Raw genomic sequence first — 15,000 nt, forward strand, 5'->3', positions numbered from 1 at the left:
ATCCAATCCCAACATGCAGTTCGTCAAGAACAGACAAGGTCTTTGATAAGGTCTCCAGTCCTCTGAGCTCACACACACACACTCACACATACAACACACACACACACACACACACACTGAACAGACAGCACTGGACAAGACATATCAGAGAAAGAGGAGTGGGAGAAAGAGGGGAAGGGAGCAAGGAAAGAGAGACATACAGTGACAGAGAGAAAGATAAAGAGAGGGAGAGAAAGAGGGGGTGGGAGAGAGAGGACAGGAGGGAGGAAGACAAGTGAAACAGATGAAGAGAAAGAGAGAAATAAAAGAGAGCGAGGGATGGGACAGGGGTCATCAGGAAAATGAAGCCCTGTGTAGGAGGACCTGGTTGAGACCAGGCGCTCTGATAATCCTCCAGTCAAGCTCATCCGCTGACATCAGCATTAGCAGCCAGCCATACTGGTGTGTTTGATGTGATAGCAGGGAGGCAAGGAGGGATGAATCTGTTTTTGTTTTGACACAACTTCATCGTTCCCTCAGGTTGCACAGACTGGACAGCACACGACCTCTCTGCTCACCAAAGCTTCCATTACAACTCCCACACAACAACACACACCCTACAGTAAACAGCAGCATGAGCAAAACTACAAAACTGCTGAGAGGTAAAAAGGAACTAGGAGGGAGGGGAGGGAGGGAGGGAGGGAGGGAGGAGGGGAGGAGGGAGGAGGGAGGGAGGGGAGGAGGGAGGGAGGGGAGGAGGAGGGAGGGGAGGAGGGAGGGGAGGACGGAGGGGAGGGAGGGAGAGGGAAGAGGGAGGGAGGGAGGGGAGGATGGAGGGGAGGAGGGAGGGAGGGGAGGACGGAGGGAGGGAGGGAGGGAGGGGAGGAGGGAGGGGGGAGGACGGAGGGAGGGAGGGAGGGAGGGGAGGACGGAGGGAGGGAGGGAGGAGGGGAGGAGGGAGGGGGAGGAGGGAGGGGAGGACGGAGGGAGGGGAGGAGGGAGGGAGGGAGGGGGAGGAGGGAGGGGGAGAGGACAGTTGAGTGGGCAGCTGTGGCCCTCTCTGGAGACCTTCTCTTGTCTTACCCATACATGGCCAGGCAGGGTGGAATCGGGCTGACAGCCTGGGGGGAGAGGACGGGGCTCCCAGAGATAACAAAGCCCTGCTGCTATTATGCTAACTAGCCTAGCCTTGCACCAGCAGTAGAAAACACTGTACTGTTATGCTAACTAGCCTAGCCTTGCACCCAGCAGTAGAAACACTGTACTGTTATGCTAACTAGCCTAGCCTAGCCCTTACATGAACAGGACAGGTGATGAACTATTTTCAGGTTTAGACTGTAGAATGTATAGAAACTCATCTATTTATATAGCAGGCCGTGCAATTTGAATCCCAGAAGCAAAACACACACACACACACACAGACAAAACAAACAGACACACCAGGTTGCTTTGAAAGGACTGTGTGATGTCATTCCTCCTTCATTCACCTCAATACTCTGAGGTGTTGGGTGTCAGAATTACACAGACAGACATGCAGACAGGCAGACAGACATGCAGACAGACATGCAGATAGATAGACAGACAGACAGACAGACATGCAGGCAGACATTCAGACAGACATGCAGGCAGGCAGATATGCAGACAGACATGCAGGCAGACATGCAGGCAGGCAGATAGAAAGGCCGATAGGCAGACATGCAGACAGACATGCAGGCAGACATGCAGACAGACATGCAGGCAGACATGCAGATAGACATGCAGGCAGGCAGATAGACAGGCCAATAGGCAGACAGACAGACAGACATGCAGGCAGACATGCAGACAGACATGCAGGCAGACAGATACAGGCAGATAGACAGACATGCAGGCAGACATGCAGGCAGATAGACAGGCAGATAGACAGACATGCAGGCAGACAGACATGCAGGCAGACATGCAGACAGGCAGGCAGACAGACAGACAGACAGACATGCAGGCAGACAGGCAGGCAGACAGGCAGGCAGACAGACATGAGTCCTCCCCTCCCTGTATAGACACCTTAGAGAGTGAGCCAACACAGGCAACACTGGACAACTGGAATAGATATCAGGTTTCACTCTGTTCTCTCTCTGTGTCTCTTAGTTTGACTCTCTCCTTCTCCTTCTCTCTCTCTCTCCACTCTCTCATCTCTCTCCTTCTCTGTCCTCTCTCTCTTCTCTGAATGATCTCTTTATCCTCCTCTTTATGATCACTTTCTATCTCTACCACATTCTTTCACTCCACCTGTGTGTGTAATGATGTGTGTAAGTGTTTGTGTGTGTGTATAACTGGCTAGCACCAGTTTGAGATTTGACTGGATGCCAGGCACACTCAAGTCCAAGGCTTGTGTGTGTGTGTGTGTTCGTGTGTGTGTGTGTGTGTAGGCAGATGTGTGTGTGTGTGTGTAGGAAGATGTGTGTGTGTGTGTGTGTCTGTGTGTGTGTGTGTAGGCAGATGTGTGTGTGTGTGTGTGTATGTATGTGTTCCTGGGATGTTTTCCCAGGAGAAGTTAGTTGAAATAATTAGGTGTGGTATTATCTTTACAGAACCCTGTTTCATTCTACATTCATTTTCCAGTATTTAGAAGTGTAAATAAGCAGCACATATATGTTGTATGCTTTTTAATCTATACAGTTGTCAATACATAGTAACGATGCATACTTTATACAGTTATACACAATTACACCAGACATATCAGTTATAAAGTGTAAAAAAAACGTTTGGGGCTGATGAGAACATCTACTAGCATCTTGCATATTTTTACCAGCATGCTGCTAATTTTGTTGCCCTGGAAACTAGACTCATGATAATGATTGTCTTTCTCCAAACATTTGGTCATTTGATGTTATTTAAAACAGGTTTGGAGGTGATATAGTTAAATAAACTTCCCCCGTGGCAGCAAGCACACCTCACAACTTCCCCAGACATGGTCCCCTCTCTAGTTTACTGTGTTGATGCATGACAAAACAGGCTGTCAGGTCACACACACACACACACACACACACACACACACACACACACACACACACACACTGACTCAAACACATGCTATACCTCATACCAACAGTGTGTGAGTGTGTTGTGTGTGTAAAAGTGTTTTGTCACACACACAACTTCACAAACACACACACTCACAGTCACTCTGGGGTTGTTAGGTCTCACCTCAGGGCTCCGGTGGAATGTTCCATGGCTGTTTGGTGTCATAAAGGTTTATTTTCAAACACCCACTCCTACTTGACCCATTAAGTCACACACACACACTGTCAGAGCTTAGTTCGTTGTATGACTTTCCAGATTTAGTTGAGATAGACCCTTCCCTCCCCCACCCCCTCTCTCTCCCCCCTCTCTCTTTCCCTCTCCCCCCCTCTTTTCTCCTTCCTCTCTCTCCCCCACCCCCTTGCTCCCCCTCTCTCTCTTCTCTCTCTCTCCCCCTCTCTCTCTCCTTCCTCTCTCTCCCCCACCCCCTTGCTCTTCCTCTCTCTCCCCCTCTCTCTCTCTCCTTCCTCTCTCTCCCCCCCTGTCTCTCCCTCTCTCTCCACAGGAAGTTATAAGAGTTCAGGGTCCGTTGTGTGTTTGGTAAAACAGGAAGTAGGAAGTAAAGTGTTCTTCTGAGAGCTGTCGTCCAACACTAACCAATCACCTGCCACGCCCACACTCGATGTCATATCCTCTTCCTCCAGCTCTGGCAACTGCGGTTGCTTTGGAGCCAGACCACGCCCACGGCTGTAGCCATGGCAGCTGTTACCCAGCGACAGGGGACCTGCTTGTGGGGAGAGAGAAGAACCTGAAGGCCTCGTCCACCTGCGGTCTGAAGAAGAGAGAACCCTACTGTATCGTCAGCCACCTGCAGGTGTGTGAGGGGGGGGGGGTCAGCCACCTGCAGGTGTGTGAGGGTGGGGGGGTCAGCCACCTGCAGGTGTGTGTGGGGGGGGGGCAGTCACCTGCAGGTGTGTGTGAGTGGGGGGGGGGGGGGGGGGGTCAGCCACCTGCAGGTGTGTGGGGTCAGTGGGGGGGGGGTCTTTGTGCTTGACCCTCCCTCCACTCCTCCCTCCCCTCCAGGATGAGAAGAAGTGTTTCCAGTGTGACTCCCGTCGACCGTACGACCCACCTACAACACCATCAGCCACCGCATCGAGAACGTCATCACCACCTTCAAACCCACACGCAAGAAGTCCTGGTGGCAGTCAGAGAACGGTGAGACACACACACACACTCACTCATACATAAACACACACGCGAGGAAGAAATGGAGATATGGATATATATAAATATAGAGAGAGATGTATATCAGTAGACATCAGAAGGACTGTGCTCTGTGTATCGGATTTAGCGGTCTCAGTTCACACACAGGCTAGACAACAGGCCAGACAACAGGCCTCTCATGTCTGGGAAGGGATGGGAGGGGGGACAAAAGGGCAAGAGGGGGGACAGGAAGCAGTCAATATTTATACCCCTGGTCGCCATGGTGTCCTGGTGTATGTGACACCCAGCACAGTGCCTGCTTGTGCTATGTACAGTACACACAACACACACTTCCTTCCTTGCAAGCAGCTTAATCAGACTTGCTACATTAGAGTCTACTACACTGCACAGGTGTGTGTGTGCGACTATAAGTGTGTGTGTGGTGTATGTGTGTGATAGAGTGTGTGTGTGTGCACATACTTCTTAGTGGAGGAGAAGTGGGTGTTAATTAGGGAGTGTGTGATGGTTTCTCTCAGTATGCAGTCATCAACCTAACCCATGTTACCCTTCAGCCAACTGGTTGAGTTATCACACACACTCTCTCTCATAAAACACATACTCACACACACCTCTCCCTCTCTCTCTCTCTCTCTCTCTCTCTCTCTCTCTCTCTCTCTCTCTCCCTCTCCCTCTCCCTCTCCCTCTCCCTCTCCCTCCAGGAAAGTCAGATGTGTATCTGCAGTTGGACCTGGAAGCAGAGTTCCACTTCACCCACCTGATCATGACCTTTAAGGTAGAAATCTAAATGTATAGATATATTTAAATGATATAAATGTATATAATACATAATACTGTAGATAGTCAGTATATGTATATTCATATATATGTAAAATAATGTAGATATTAAGTCATAATAACTAAATCAGGATACATTAACCTTAATATCCAAACTGAACCAGGAGACTTAAACTTTGACCCCAGCTCTGACCCTGACCCCCTTAGACATTCCGCCCGGCTGCCATGGTGATTGAGCGGTCGGCAGATTTTGGGCGCTCCTGGCAGGTGTACCGCTACTTCTCCTACGACTGCTCCGCCCACTTCCCGTCCGTGTCCCGCGACGCGCACCGAGTCGTGGATGACGTCATCTGCGAGTCTCGCTACTCCGACATCGAGCCCTCCACGGAGGGAGAGGTGAGGCCCACTGGCCAGCAGGGAAAAGGCTTCAGTCATTAGCCCTTTTTATTGCCCAGGAATGCGACTGGTCCACCCCTCTGGTTGGCCGATTGAGGGTGAAGCCGCCACTGATTGGTTGCTTGTTGAGCACCATTTGTATTGTGTTCCCTGAGAGAGCATTGCTGTGTGCTGCCTGTGCTCGTTTCTTAGGTGATCTACCGGGTTCTGGAGCCATCCATCAGGATAGAGGATCCCTACAGCCCCAACATTCAGAGTATGTCCTTGCTCCTACCTCACCCTACCTCAACTCTACAAACCTCACTCTACACACCTCCTACCTCACCCTACCTCACTCTACATACCTCCTACCTCACCCTACCTCACTCTACATACCTCGTACCTCACCCTACCTCACTCTACATACCTCCTACCTTACCCTACCTCACTCTACATACCTCGTACCTCACCCTACCTCACTCTACATACCTCCTACCTCAACCCCTACCCTCACTCTACATACCTCCTACCTCACTCTACATACCTCCTACCTCACCCTACCTCACTCTACATACCTCCTACCTTACCCTACCTCACTCTACATACCTCGTACCTCACCCTACCTCACTCTACATACCTCCTACCTCACCCTACCTCACTCTACATACCTCCTATGGCATACACACATATGCATGGTTAATAAATTAACTGGTAAAAGTTGAAGTACTGACTATACTTTTTCACTCAAGTTTAAGTAAAGTGTGGGCTCTGACATCTACTTCAGTAAAAAGTAGGCAGTAGTTCTAGTGACACGCTGGTAACTGGACCTCACATCATATTCATTCATTAACACAAAAAGAAAACGTTTTCAAAAAGTTGATTCTTTGGGGGGGAACCGTTAGAAACAGTTTGAAATGTTTTTTACACACATAGTGAAAAGAGAGGGGAGAGAAAAACAGAGCAGAGCAGAGTACAGTAGAGTTTAGTAGAGTATAGTAGAGTTCTCATCAAGTACGGGGTCAGATAACTGAGTGGTTAGGGAATCGCGCTATTAATCAGAAGGTTGCTGGTTCGATTCCCGTCCATGCAAATTACGTTGTGTCCTTGGACAAGGCACTTCACCCTACTGGCCCTCGGGGGAATAAGAGTGTCTGCTAAATGACTAAATGTAAGTACTCATCAATGATGCAAACGTGTTTTAGAAACTTCTTTTAGAATGATTTTTTGTTTACTTTTTTGAAAATATTTTTTCAACCTTTAGAAACTTTTGTTAAGAAACGTTGTTTTTCACACACAGTGAGAGAAGGGGAGGAGAACAGAAAGTATATTAAAGCAGAACAGTTTACAATAGAGTACAATAGAGTAAAGTAGAGTACAATAGAGTCCTCATCAAGTACTCATCTATGATGCAAATGTTTTTGTAGAAACCTTTTTAATTTATTTTTATTCTTCTTGTTGCCTTCTGCCTTGCTCCATGGTAGCTTTGTAGATTAGCTTACGTTTGTTGTGCATGATAGCCCAGGAAATGAAAAAAGGCGTGCAATGACAAGAAATAATATTGATCATGCCACCAAATACAGATTAAAACTAAAGAAACAAGCCTGGCTTGAAAATGGTAAGAAGTAGAAAGTACAGATATCATATTTGTGTAAAGAAATTTAAGGAGTGAAATTAAGAAGTGGTCAGAAAAATCCATAGTGAAACTGATGCCAGAAAGATCTACTTAACCCTTGTGTTATCTTTGGGTCATTCTGACCCATCAGTCATTGTGACCCACCTTCGTATTGCGACAAATTTACCTCATACAAACACAAAGTGAAGCATTTTCTTTTAACTGTCGGCTGTCTCAGACCCCCCACATTGGAATGGTTAAAAGAAAAGTATTTTTATTTGTTTATGTATTGGGTAAAATTGGGTAAACACAACGATGGTTCGTTATGAACCTTTGGGTCATGTGACCCGAAGGCAGCACAAGGGTTAAGTAAGTAAATGGACTTGCCATCTCTGGTTCTTCCCCTCCAGTGGAGTGATGGATGTCTGTCTCTGGCAGACAGGGGAAGATCTCTAAGAGGACTTCACATGGACCAGGACTCTCCTGTCTGGGGGCTGCCAAACAGCATGCGTGATTAAATTACTGTAAAGACATGAAGAAAACAGCTGCTCTCTATCACTCCCACACACTCTCTCTTCATCTCATTCTCTCTTTCTATGTCTCTCTCCCTCTCTCTTTATCTCTTCTCCTCCCTCTCCATTCTCACTCCCCCTCTCCATTCTCACTCCCCCTCTCCTTCCCTCTCACCCCTCTCTCTCTCAATCTCCCCGTTCTCTCTCAATCTCCCCCCTCTCCCCCTCTCTCTCAATCTCCCCCCTCTCTCTCAATCTCCCCCCTCTCCCCCTCTCTCTCAATCTCCCCCCTCTCCCTCCCACACATGTTCCTTCTAGTTTAGACTGGCAGGAGGTCAGGATGTTTCCCAGAAAGCTCAGTTTCCTGCTCAGTTACACAGCGGCTCTTTAACACCCTCACAGTGACCTCTGACCCCCGATCCCAAAACTACACATCCATCTTTCTTGGATTGTGTGAGTGCTCCTGTGTGTGTGTGTGTCTGTGTCACGTGAATGTGTGTGTTCCTCTCTCACAGCAAAGGGAGAGAAGAGAGATAGAGGGTGTAGAGAGCTCTTCTCCCCCTCCTCCCCCTCTCAAAATACACATTCTGTCAGACTATTAAAACTCACTCTCCCATAATGCACCATGGCAATGCTTCTCAGGACCGTCATGCTCTAGTAGGCTGCACTTCCTTCTCCTGGTGTGTGTGTGTGTGTGTGTGTGTGTCTGTGTGTGTGTGTGAGAGAGTGAAGGGTCAGGGTTGCATACAGGAGTGAGATGATTGTGATGACAGACATTGACTGAACAGGGCTGTGAAACCTCAGGCTCTGCTGGGAACGATCATGCAGCTGCTAACTAACCTGTCATGTTTCCCCTCTCTCTCCCTCTCTCTCTCTCCCTCTCTCTCTCTCTCTCTCTCCCTCTCTCTCTCTCTCTCTCTCTCTCTCTCTCTCTCTTCCTCTCTCCTCTCTCCACCTCCCTCTCTCCACCTCCCTCTCCTCTCTCTCTCTCTCTCTCTCTCTCTCCTCTCTCCTCTCTCCACCTCCCCTCTCTCCACCTCCCTCTCTCCACCTCCCTCTCCTCTCTCTCTCTCCCTCTGTCCTCTCTCCACCTCCCTCTCTCTCTCTCTCTCTCTCTCTCTCTCTCTCTCTCTCTCTCTCCTCTCTCCTCTCTCCACCTCCCTCTCTCCACCTCCCTCTCCTCTCTCTCTCTCTCTCTCTCTCTCTCCTCTCTCCTCTCTCCACCTCCCTCTCTCCACCTCCCTCTCCTCTCTCTCTCTCTCTCTCTCTCTCTCTCTCTCTCTCTCTCTCCACCTCCCCTCTCCTCTCTCTCTCTCTCTCTCTCTCTCACTCTCTCTCTCTCTCTCTCTCTCTCTCTCTCTCTCTCTCTCTCTCTCTCTCTCTCTCTCTCTCTCTCTCTCCTCTCTCCACCTCCCCTCTCTCCACCTCCCCTCTCCTCTCTCTCTCTCTCCCTCTGTCCTCTCTCCACCACTCCCACTCTCCTCTCTCCACCTCCCTCTCCTCTCTCTCTCCCTCTGTCCTCTCTCAACCTCCCTCTCTCCTCCTCTCTCCCTCTCTCCTCTCTCCACCTACCTCTCCTCTCTCTCTCTCCCTCTCTCCTCTCTCCACCTCCCTCTCCTCTCTCTCCACCTCCCTCTCCTCTCTCTCCACCTCCCTCTCCTCTATTTCCACCGCCCTCTCCTCTCTCTCTCCCTCTCTCCTCTCTCTCCCCCTCCCTCTCTCTCTTCTCCCTCCCCAACTGCCTCCCCTCCTCTCCTCTCCCCTCCTCCTCTCCCCTCCCCCAGACCCAGCTGAAGATCACTAACCTGCGTATCAACTTCACCAAGCTGCACACCCTTGGAGACAACCTGCTGGACTCCCGTGAGGAGATCAAGGAGAAATATTACTACGCCATGTACGAGCTGGTCGTCCGCGGCAACTGCTTCTGCTACGGCCACGCCTCCGAGTGTGCCCCCATTGACGGCATCAGGGGACGACATCGAGGGCATGGTGGGGTGACGGGAGCGGTGCCCTCTGGTGGTGTGGAGGGTTACTGCCATAACCACATACAGGCTCACAGGCTACGTAAAAACATGCATCTCTCATCTTCTCTAATCCCACTGTCTCTCTCTCCCTTTCTCTATCTCTTCATCTATCTCTCCATCTCTCTCTCCAACGTTCATTTCTCCCTCTTCTTCCAAATTCTTCCCTCCCTTCTCTCTTTTGTCTTCTTATCTTCCCTTTCTCTCTTTTCTCTTCAATTTCTCTCTCCATCCCTCCATCTCTCCATGTCTCCAGGTTCATGGAAGGTGTGTGTGCAAAACACAACACCAATGGTCTGAACTGTGAACAGTGTGATGATTTCCATAACGAACCTGCCATGGCGACCAGCTGAGGGACGCAACACACCAACGCCTGCAAGAGTTAGTACAGCTAACCTGCTAACTAACCAGCTAACCAACCTGCTAACTAACCAGCCTCCAGTCCACAACCTGCTAACTAACCAGCCCTCAGTCCACAACCTGCTAACTAACCAGTCTAACTAACACGTAGTTTCCTGCTGCTGACAGTTAGCGTGCAGTGATGATGTCATTACATCTGCGCCCACCGTGTGACCTCACGAGGGCTTCTCTCCCCTCCCAGAATGCACCTGTAACGGCCACTCCAGCCAGTGCCACTTCGACATGGCGGTGTTCCTGGCCACGGGCAACTCCAGCGGCGGTGTGTGTGACGACTGTCTCCACAACACCATGGGCCGCAACTGTGAGATGTGTAAACCTTTCTACTACCAGGACCCCAGCAGGGACATCAGAGACCCCCGAGTCTGTGTGGGTGAGTCTGGAGGAGGGGGAGGGGGTGTGTGGGTGTGTGTGTGTGCGTGCGTGTGTGTGTTGGTGAGTCTGGAGGAGGGGGGAGGGTGTGTGTGTGTGTGTGCGTGCGTGGTTGTGTTGGTGAGTCTGGAGGGTGTGTGTGTCTGATTATAAGATTTGCATCTCTTTCAATATACTGACCCTAGCCTGACCCCCCTGTTTCCACCTCCCCAGCCTGTGACTGTGACCCAGACGGCTCCATGGAGGGGGGGGTATGTGACGGGCAGGACGACCCATCCCAGGGCTATGTCTCTGGGCAGTGTCGCTGCAAGCAGCACGTGGAGGGTCCTCGCTGTGACCGCTGCCTCTCCGGCTTCTACGGGCTCAGCGCCGACGACCCCCAAGGCTGCCAACGTGAGGGGGAGGGGGAGGCAGTGGGGGAGAGGGAGGCAGTGGGGGAGAGGGAGGAGAATAGAAGGAATATCCTCTGTTGTTCTGCTAGTATGGGTATTTGGACGTACTATGTAGTATGGTAGGATGGGTTTAAGGACGCGTCCTAAACATGACGTTTGTTTGTCCTGAATCACATCATTTACTAACCTTAACCCTTGACCTTTGCCCTCCAGCATGCCAGTGTGACCCCCGGGGTACGGTATCAGGGGCCTCCCAGTGTGACCCCGTCAGCGGAGACTGTTTCTGTAAACGTCTGGTGACCGGGCGCAGCTGTAACCAGTGTCTGGTGAGACAACCTCCATTGTCTTCCGCCTTCTCCTCCACCTCTCTCTCCATCCCTCTCTCTCTCCATCCCTCTCTCTCTCTCCACCACTCTCTCTCCCTCCCTCCACCTCTCTCTGTCTGTTCTATACCTCTCTTGTCTCATGCACGCTCTGTCCCTCCCTCCCAGTTGCCCTCCCTCCGATTCCTTCTCCCTCCTCTCTCTCCCTCGCCCCCTCTCACCCGCCATCTCTCTCTCTCCCCCTTCCTCTCTCCACCACTCTCTCCCCCTTCCTCTCTCTCCCCCTCCCTCTCTCCACCACTCTCTCCCCCTTCTTCTCTCCACCACTCTCTCCCCCTTCCTCTCTCTCCCCCTCCCTCTCTCCACCACTCACTGTCTCTCTCTCCCCCTCCCTCTCTCCACCACTCACTGTCTCTCTCTCCCCCTCCCTCTCTCCACCACTCACTGTCTCTCTCTCCCCCTCCCTCTCTCCACCACTCACTGTCTCTCTCTCCCCCTCCCTCTCTCCACCACTCACTGTCTCTCTCTCCCCCTCCCTCTCTCCACCACTCACTGTCTCTCTCTCCCCCTCCCTCTCTCCACCACTCACTGTCTCTCTCCCCCTGTCTGAGCCTCCCAATGTGCCCTCGGTGTTACACAGTGAATCACTTTCTATTAGAAGTCACCTTGTGCCCCAGCTCTGCCAGTAACACGACCCAGGAATGAGCCCTCTTGTCTGGAGCTCGCTCTAAATTTAGCCCAGGGATGTGAGGCCTGTCCGGTTGGTGTGGGCTTCCAGCTGCCCTAACATGGTCAGCTGTCGTCCGTTCCAAGAACAGAGTGTGATGATCACCATGTTATATTTCAGTCCAGTTCAGGATGCTGCTGAACATGAATAGTCTGGAATGTCTTTAAATAACTGGAAGTTATTTAATAACATAAATAACTCTTGCCTGTTTGTCTGCCTACCTACCTACCTGTCTGTCTGTCTGTCTGTCTTACTGCCTGTCTGTCTTACTGCCTGTCTGTGTCTCTATGCCCCTCCCCCAGCCGGAACACTGGGCTCTGAGCCACGACCAGAGTGGCTGCCGGGACTGTGACTGCGATGTGGGCGGAGCCACAGACAACCAGTGAGTAACCTTTTTTCTGTACACTACGCAATCTGCCCTCCCCCCGTCATAGTAACATGAGCCGTGTGTGTGTGTGTGTGTCCTCAGCTGCTCCATGGAGACAGGCCAGTGTAGCTGTCGTAGTCACATGACCGGCCGCCAGTGCACCAAGGTGCTCTCTGGGTATTTCTTCATGGCTCTGGACCACCTGACGTACGAGGCTGAGCTGGCTGGGATGGGACAGGTACCCATACTGTAGGACTGCTGCCTTAGTGGGCCAGGTACCCATACTGTAGGACTGCTGCCTTAGTGGGCCAGGTACCCATACTGTAGGACTGCTGCCTTAGTGGGCCAGGTACCCATACTGTAGGACTGCTGCCTTAGTGGGCCAGGTACCCATACTGTAGGACTGCTGCCTTAGTGGGCCAGGTACCCATACTGTAGGACTGCTGCCTTAGTGGGCCAGGTACCCATACTGTAGGACTGCTGCCTTAGTGGGCCAGGTACCCATACTGTAGGACTGCTGCCTTAGTGGGACAGGTACCCATACTGTAGGACTGCTGCCTTAGTGGGCCAGGTACCCATACTGTAGGACTGCTGCCTTAGTGGGACAGGTACCCATACTTTTCTGTCTACATTCTCTCTTACTTTGTGTTTGACACTGTGTGTGTGTGTGTGTGTGTCAGGGCTGCAGTGTGGAGCTCAGGGAGCAGCAGGCCGGAGCCTCCTGGACGGGTACTGGGTTCGCCCGCGTGCCGGAGGGGGGCAGCCTGGACTTCTCCATCAACAACGTGCCCTTCTCCATGGAATATGACCTGCTCATACGTTACGAGACACAGGTCAGCATGAGTGTGGGCTTGTGTGTGTGTTGATCCTGTGTGTTTGTGTGTGTTGATCCTGTGTGTGTGTGTGTTGATGCTGTGTGTGTGTGTGTTGATCCTGTGTGTGTGTTGATGCTGTGTGTGTGTGTGTGTGTGTGTGTGTGTGTGCGCGCGCAGCTCCCCAGGGACTGGGAGGAGGTGCGTGTGATAGTGGAGCGCCCAGGGCCCATCCCCACCAGCAGCCCCTGTGGGAACACCATCCCTGCTGATGACAGACGCTCGCTCTCTCTGCCTGCCGGCTTCAGGTGACACACACACCAACGCACGCAGGCTGGTCATATACAGACTATATATATGTAATGATCCACTTGTGTGTGTGTGTGTGTGCAGGTTGGTGGTGCTGCCCCAGTCTGTGTGTCTGGAGAGAGGGGTGAGTTATACTCTGAGGCTGGAGTTCATCCGTTACCAAGACGGCAACAACATTCTGACCGGCTCCTCCAACATCTACATCCTGGTGGACTCTGTGAGTAGAACCTGACTCTCTGACTCCCTGATGCTCTGACTCCCTGACGCTCTGACTCCCTGACGCTCTGACTCCCTGACGCTCTGATTCCCTGACGCTCTGACTCCCTGATGCTCTGACTCCCTGACGCTCTGACTCCCTCTGACTCCCTCTGACTTCCTCTGACTCCCTGACGCTTTGACTCCCTGATGCTCTGACGCTCTGACTCTCTGACTCCCTGACGCTCTGACTCCCTGATGCTCTGACTCTCTGACTCCCTGACGCTCTGACTCCCTGACGCTCTGATTCCCTGACGCTCTGACTCCCTGACGCTCTGACTCCCTGACGCTCTGACTCCCTCTGACTCCCTCTGACTCCCTCTGACTTCCTGTGACTCCCTGACGCTTTGACTCCCTGATGCTCTGACTCCCTGTCGCTCTGACTCTCTGACACTCTGACTCCCTCTGACTCCCTCTGACTCCCTCTGACTCCCTCTGACTCTCTGACTTCTGACTTCCTCTGACTCCCTGACGCTCTGACTCCCTGACGCTCTGACTCTCTCTCTCTCCCTCTCTCCATCCCTCCAGATCTCCCTGCTCCCTCGCTACTCCTCCCTGGAGATGTTCACCGCCGGCGACCCCTCCTCTGTTGCCAGGAAACAGAGTTATGAGCGCTACCGTTGCCACGATGGCGGCAAGGCGGTGATCCGTCCCCCTATGAGTGACTTCTGTGCCGAGCTCATGACCAGCATGTCTGCCGTCATCAACGACGGAGCGCTGCGTACGTCTCAACCCTGTGTGTGTGTGTGTGTGTGTGTGTGCGTGCGTGTGCGCGTGTGTGTGTGTGACGGAGCGCTGCGTACGTCTCAGCCCCCCCCATGCAGATCACACCCTCTGTCATCCTCTATGATAACATGATATTAACTAAGCCCATGAACGCCTGGCCCCCGCAGCGTGTGGGTGTGACCTCCAGGGGGCGCTCAGCTCCATGTGCGAGGTGCGTGGGGGCCAGTGTCACTGCAGGCCCAACGTGATTGGACGACGCTGCAACCAGTGTGCCCCTGGGACATACGGGTTTGGACCTGCAGGATGTAAAGGTGAGGAGACGCACACACACACACCTACACACACACACACCTACACACACACACACAATGCTCATATGGCCCCCCCTGACCCCTCCAAACCCCCCTAACCCCCCTCCCCCAGCCTGTGACTGCAGCGTGGAGGGGTCTCTCTCTAGGTTCTGTGACCAGCTGGCTGGTCAGTGCCCGTGTCGCACGGGTGCGTTTGGTTTGCACTGCGACGCGTGCCAGCCGGGTCACTGGGGCTTCCCTAACTGCCGGGCCTGTGAGTGTAACAGCCACGCGGACGCCTGTGACCAGAGGACTGGAGCCTGCCTGGCCTGCAAACACCACACCGGGGGGGACAAGTGTGACAGGTGTGTGTGTGTGTGTGTGTGTGTGGTCTGTGTGTGACAGGTGTGTGTGTGTGTGTGTGTGGTCTGTGTGTGACAGGTGTGTGTGTGTGTGTGTGTGGTCTGTGTGTGACAGGTGTGTGTGTGTGTGTGTGTGGTACAGGTGTGTGTGTGT

General features: G+C 52.2%; 1 protein-coding gene across 1 annotated transcript in view; it reads left to right on the forward strand.

Moving 5' to 3' along the window:
* The window catches only part of lamb2 (laminin, beta 2 (laminin S)), a 31,090-nt gene that overhangs the window by 5,748 nt on the left and 10,342 nt on the right, over positions 1-15,000 (forward strand). Inside the window, 23 exon segments of the mRNA XM_067239793.1 lie at positions 3,678-3,847; positions 4,057-4,096; positions 4,099-4,191; positions 4,899-4,972; positions 5,182-5,370; positions 5,563-5,627; positions 9,260-9,443; positions 9,445-9,462; positions 9,751-9,771; positions 9,773-9,826; positions 9,828-9,857; positions 9,860-9,875; positions 10,096-10,284; positions 10,497-10,676; positions 10,889-11,001; positions 12,028-12,107; positions 12,195-12,330; positions 12,773-12,925; positions 13,085-13,212; positions 13,298-13,430; positions 13,997-14,189; positions 14,362-14,505; positions 14,618-14,849. Of these exon segments, the coding sequence (XP_067095894.1) occupies positions 3,678-3,847; positions 4,057-4,096; positions 4,099-4,191; positions 4,899-4,972; positions 5,182-5,370; positions 5,563-5,627; positions 9,260-9,443; positions 9,445-9,462; positions 9,751-9,771; positions 9,773-9,826; positions 9,828-9,857; positions 9,860-9,875; positions 10,096-10,284; positions 10,497-10,676; positions 10,889-11,001; positions 12,028-12,107; positions 12,195-12,330; positions 12,773-12,925; positions 13,085-13,212; positions 13,298-13,430; positions 13,997-14,189; positions 14,362-14,505; positions 14,618-14,849 (2,635 nt within the window).

Source organism: Osmerus mordax, chromosome 7, assembly GCF_038355195.1.
Source record: "Osmerus mordax isolate fOsmMor3 chromosome 7, fOsmMor3.pri, whole genome shotgun sequence".
Classification (NCBI taxonomy): domain Eukaryota; kingdom Metazoa; phylum Chordata; class Actinopteri; order Osmeriformes; family Osmeridae; genus Osmerus; species Osmerus mordax.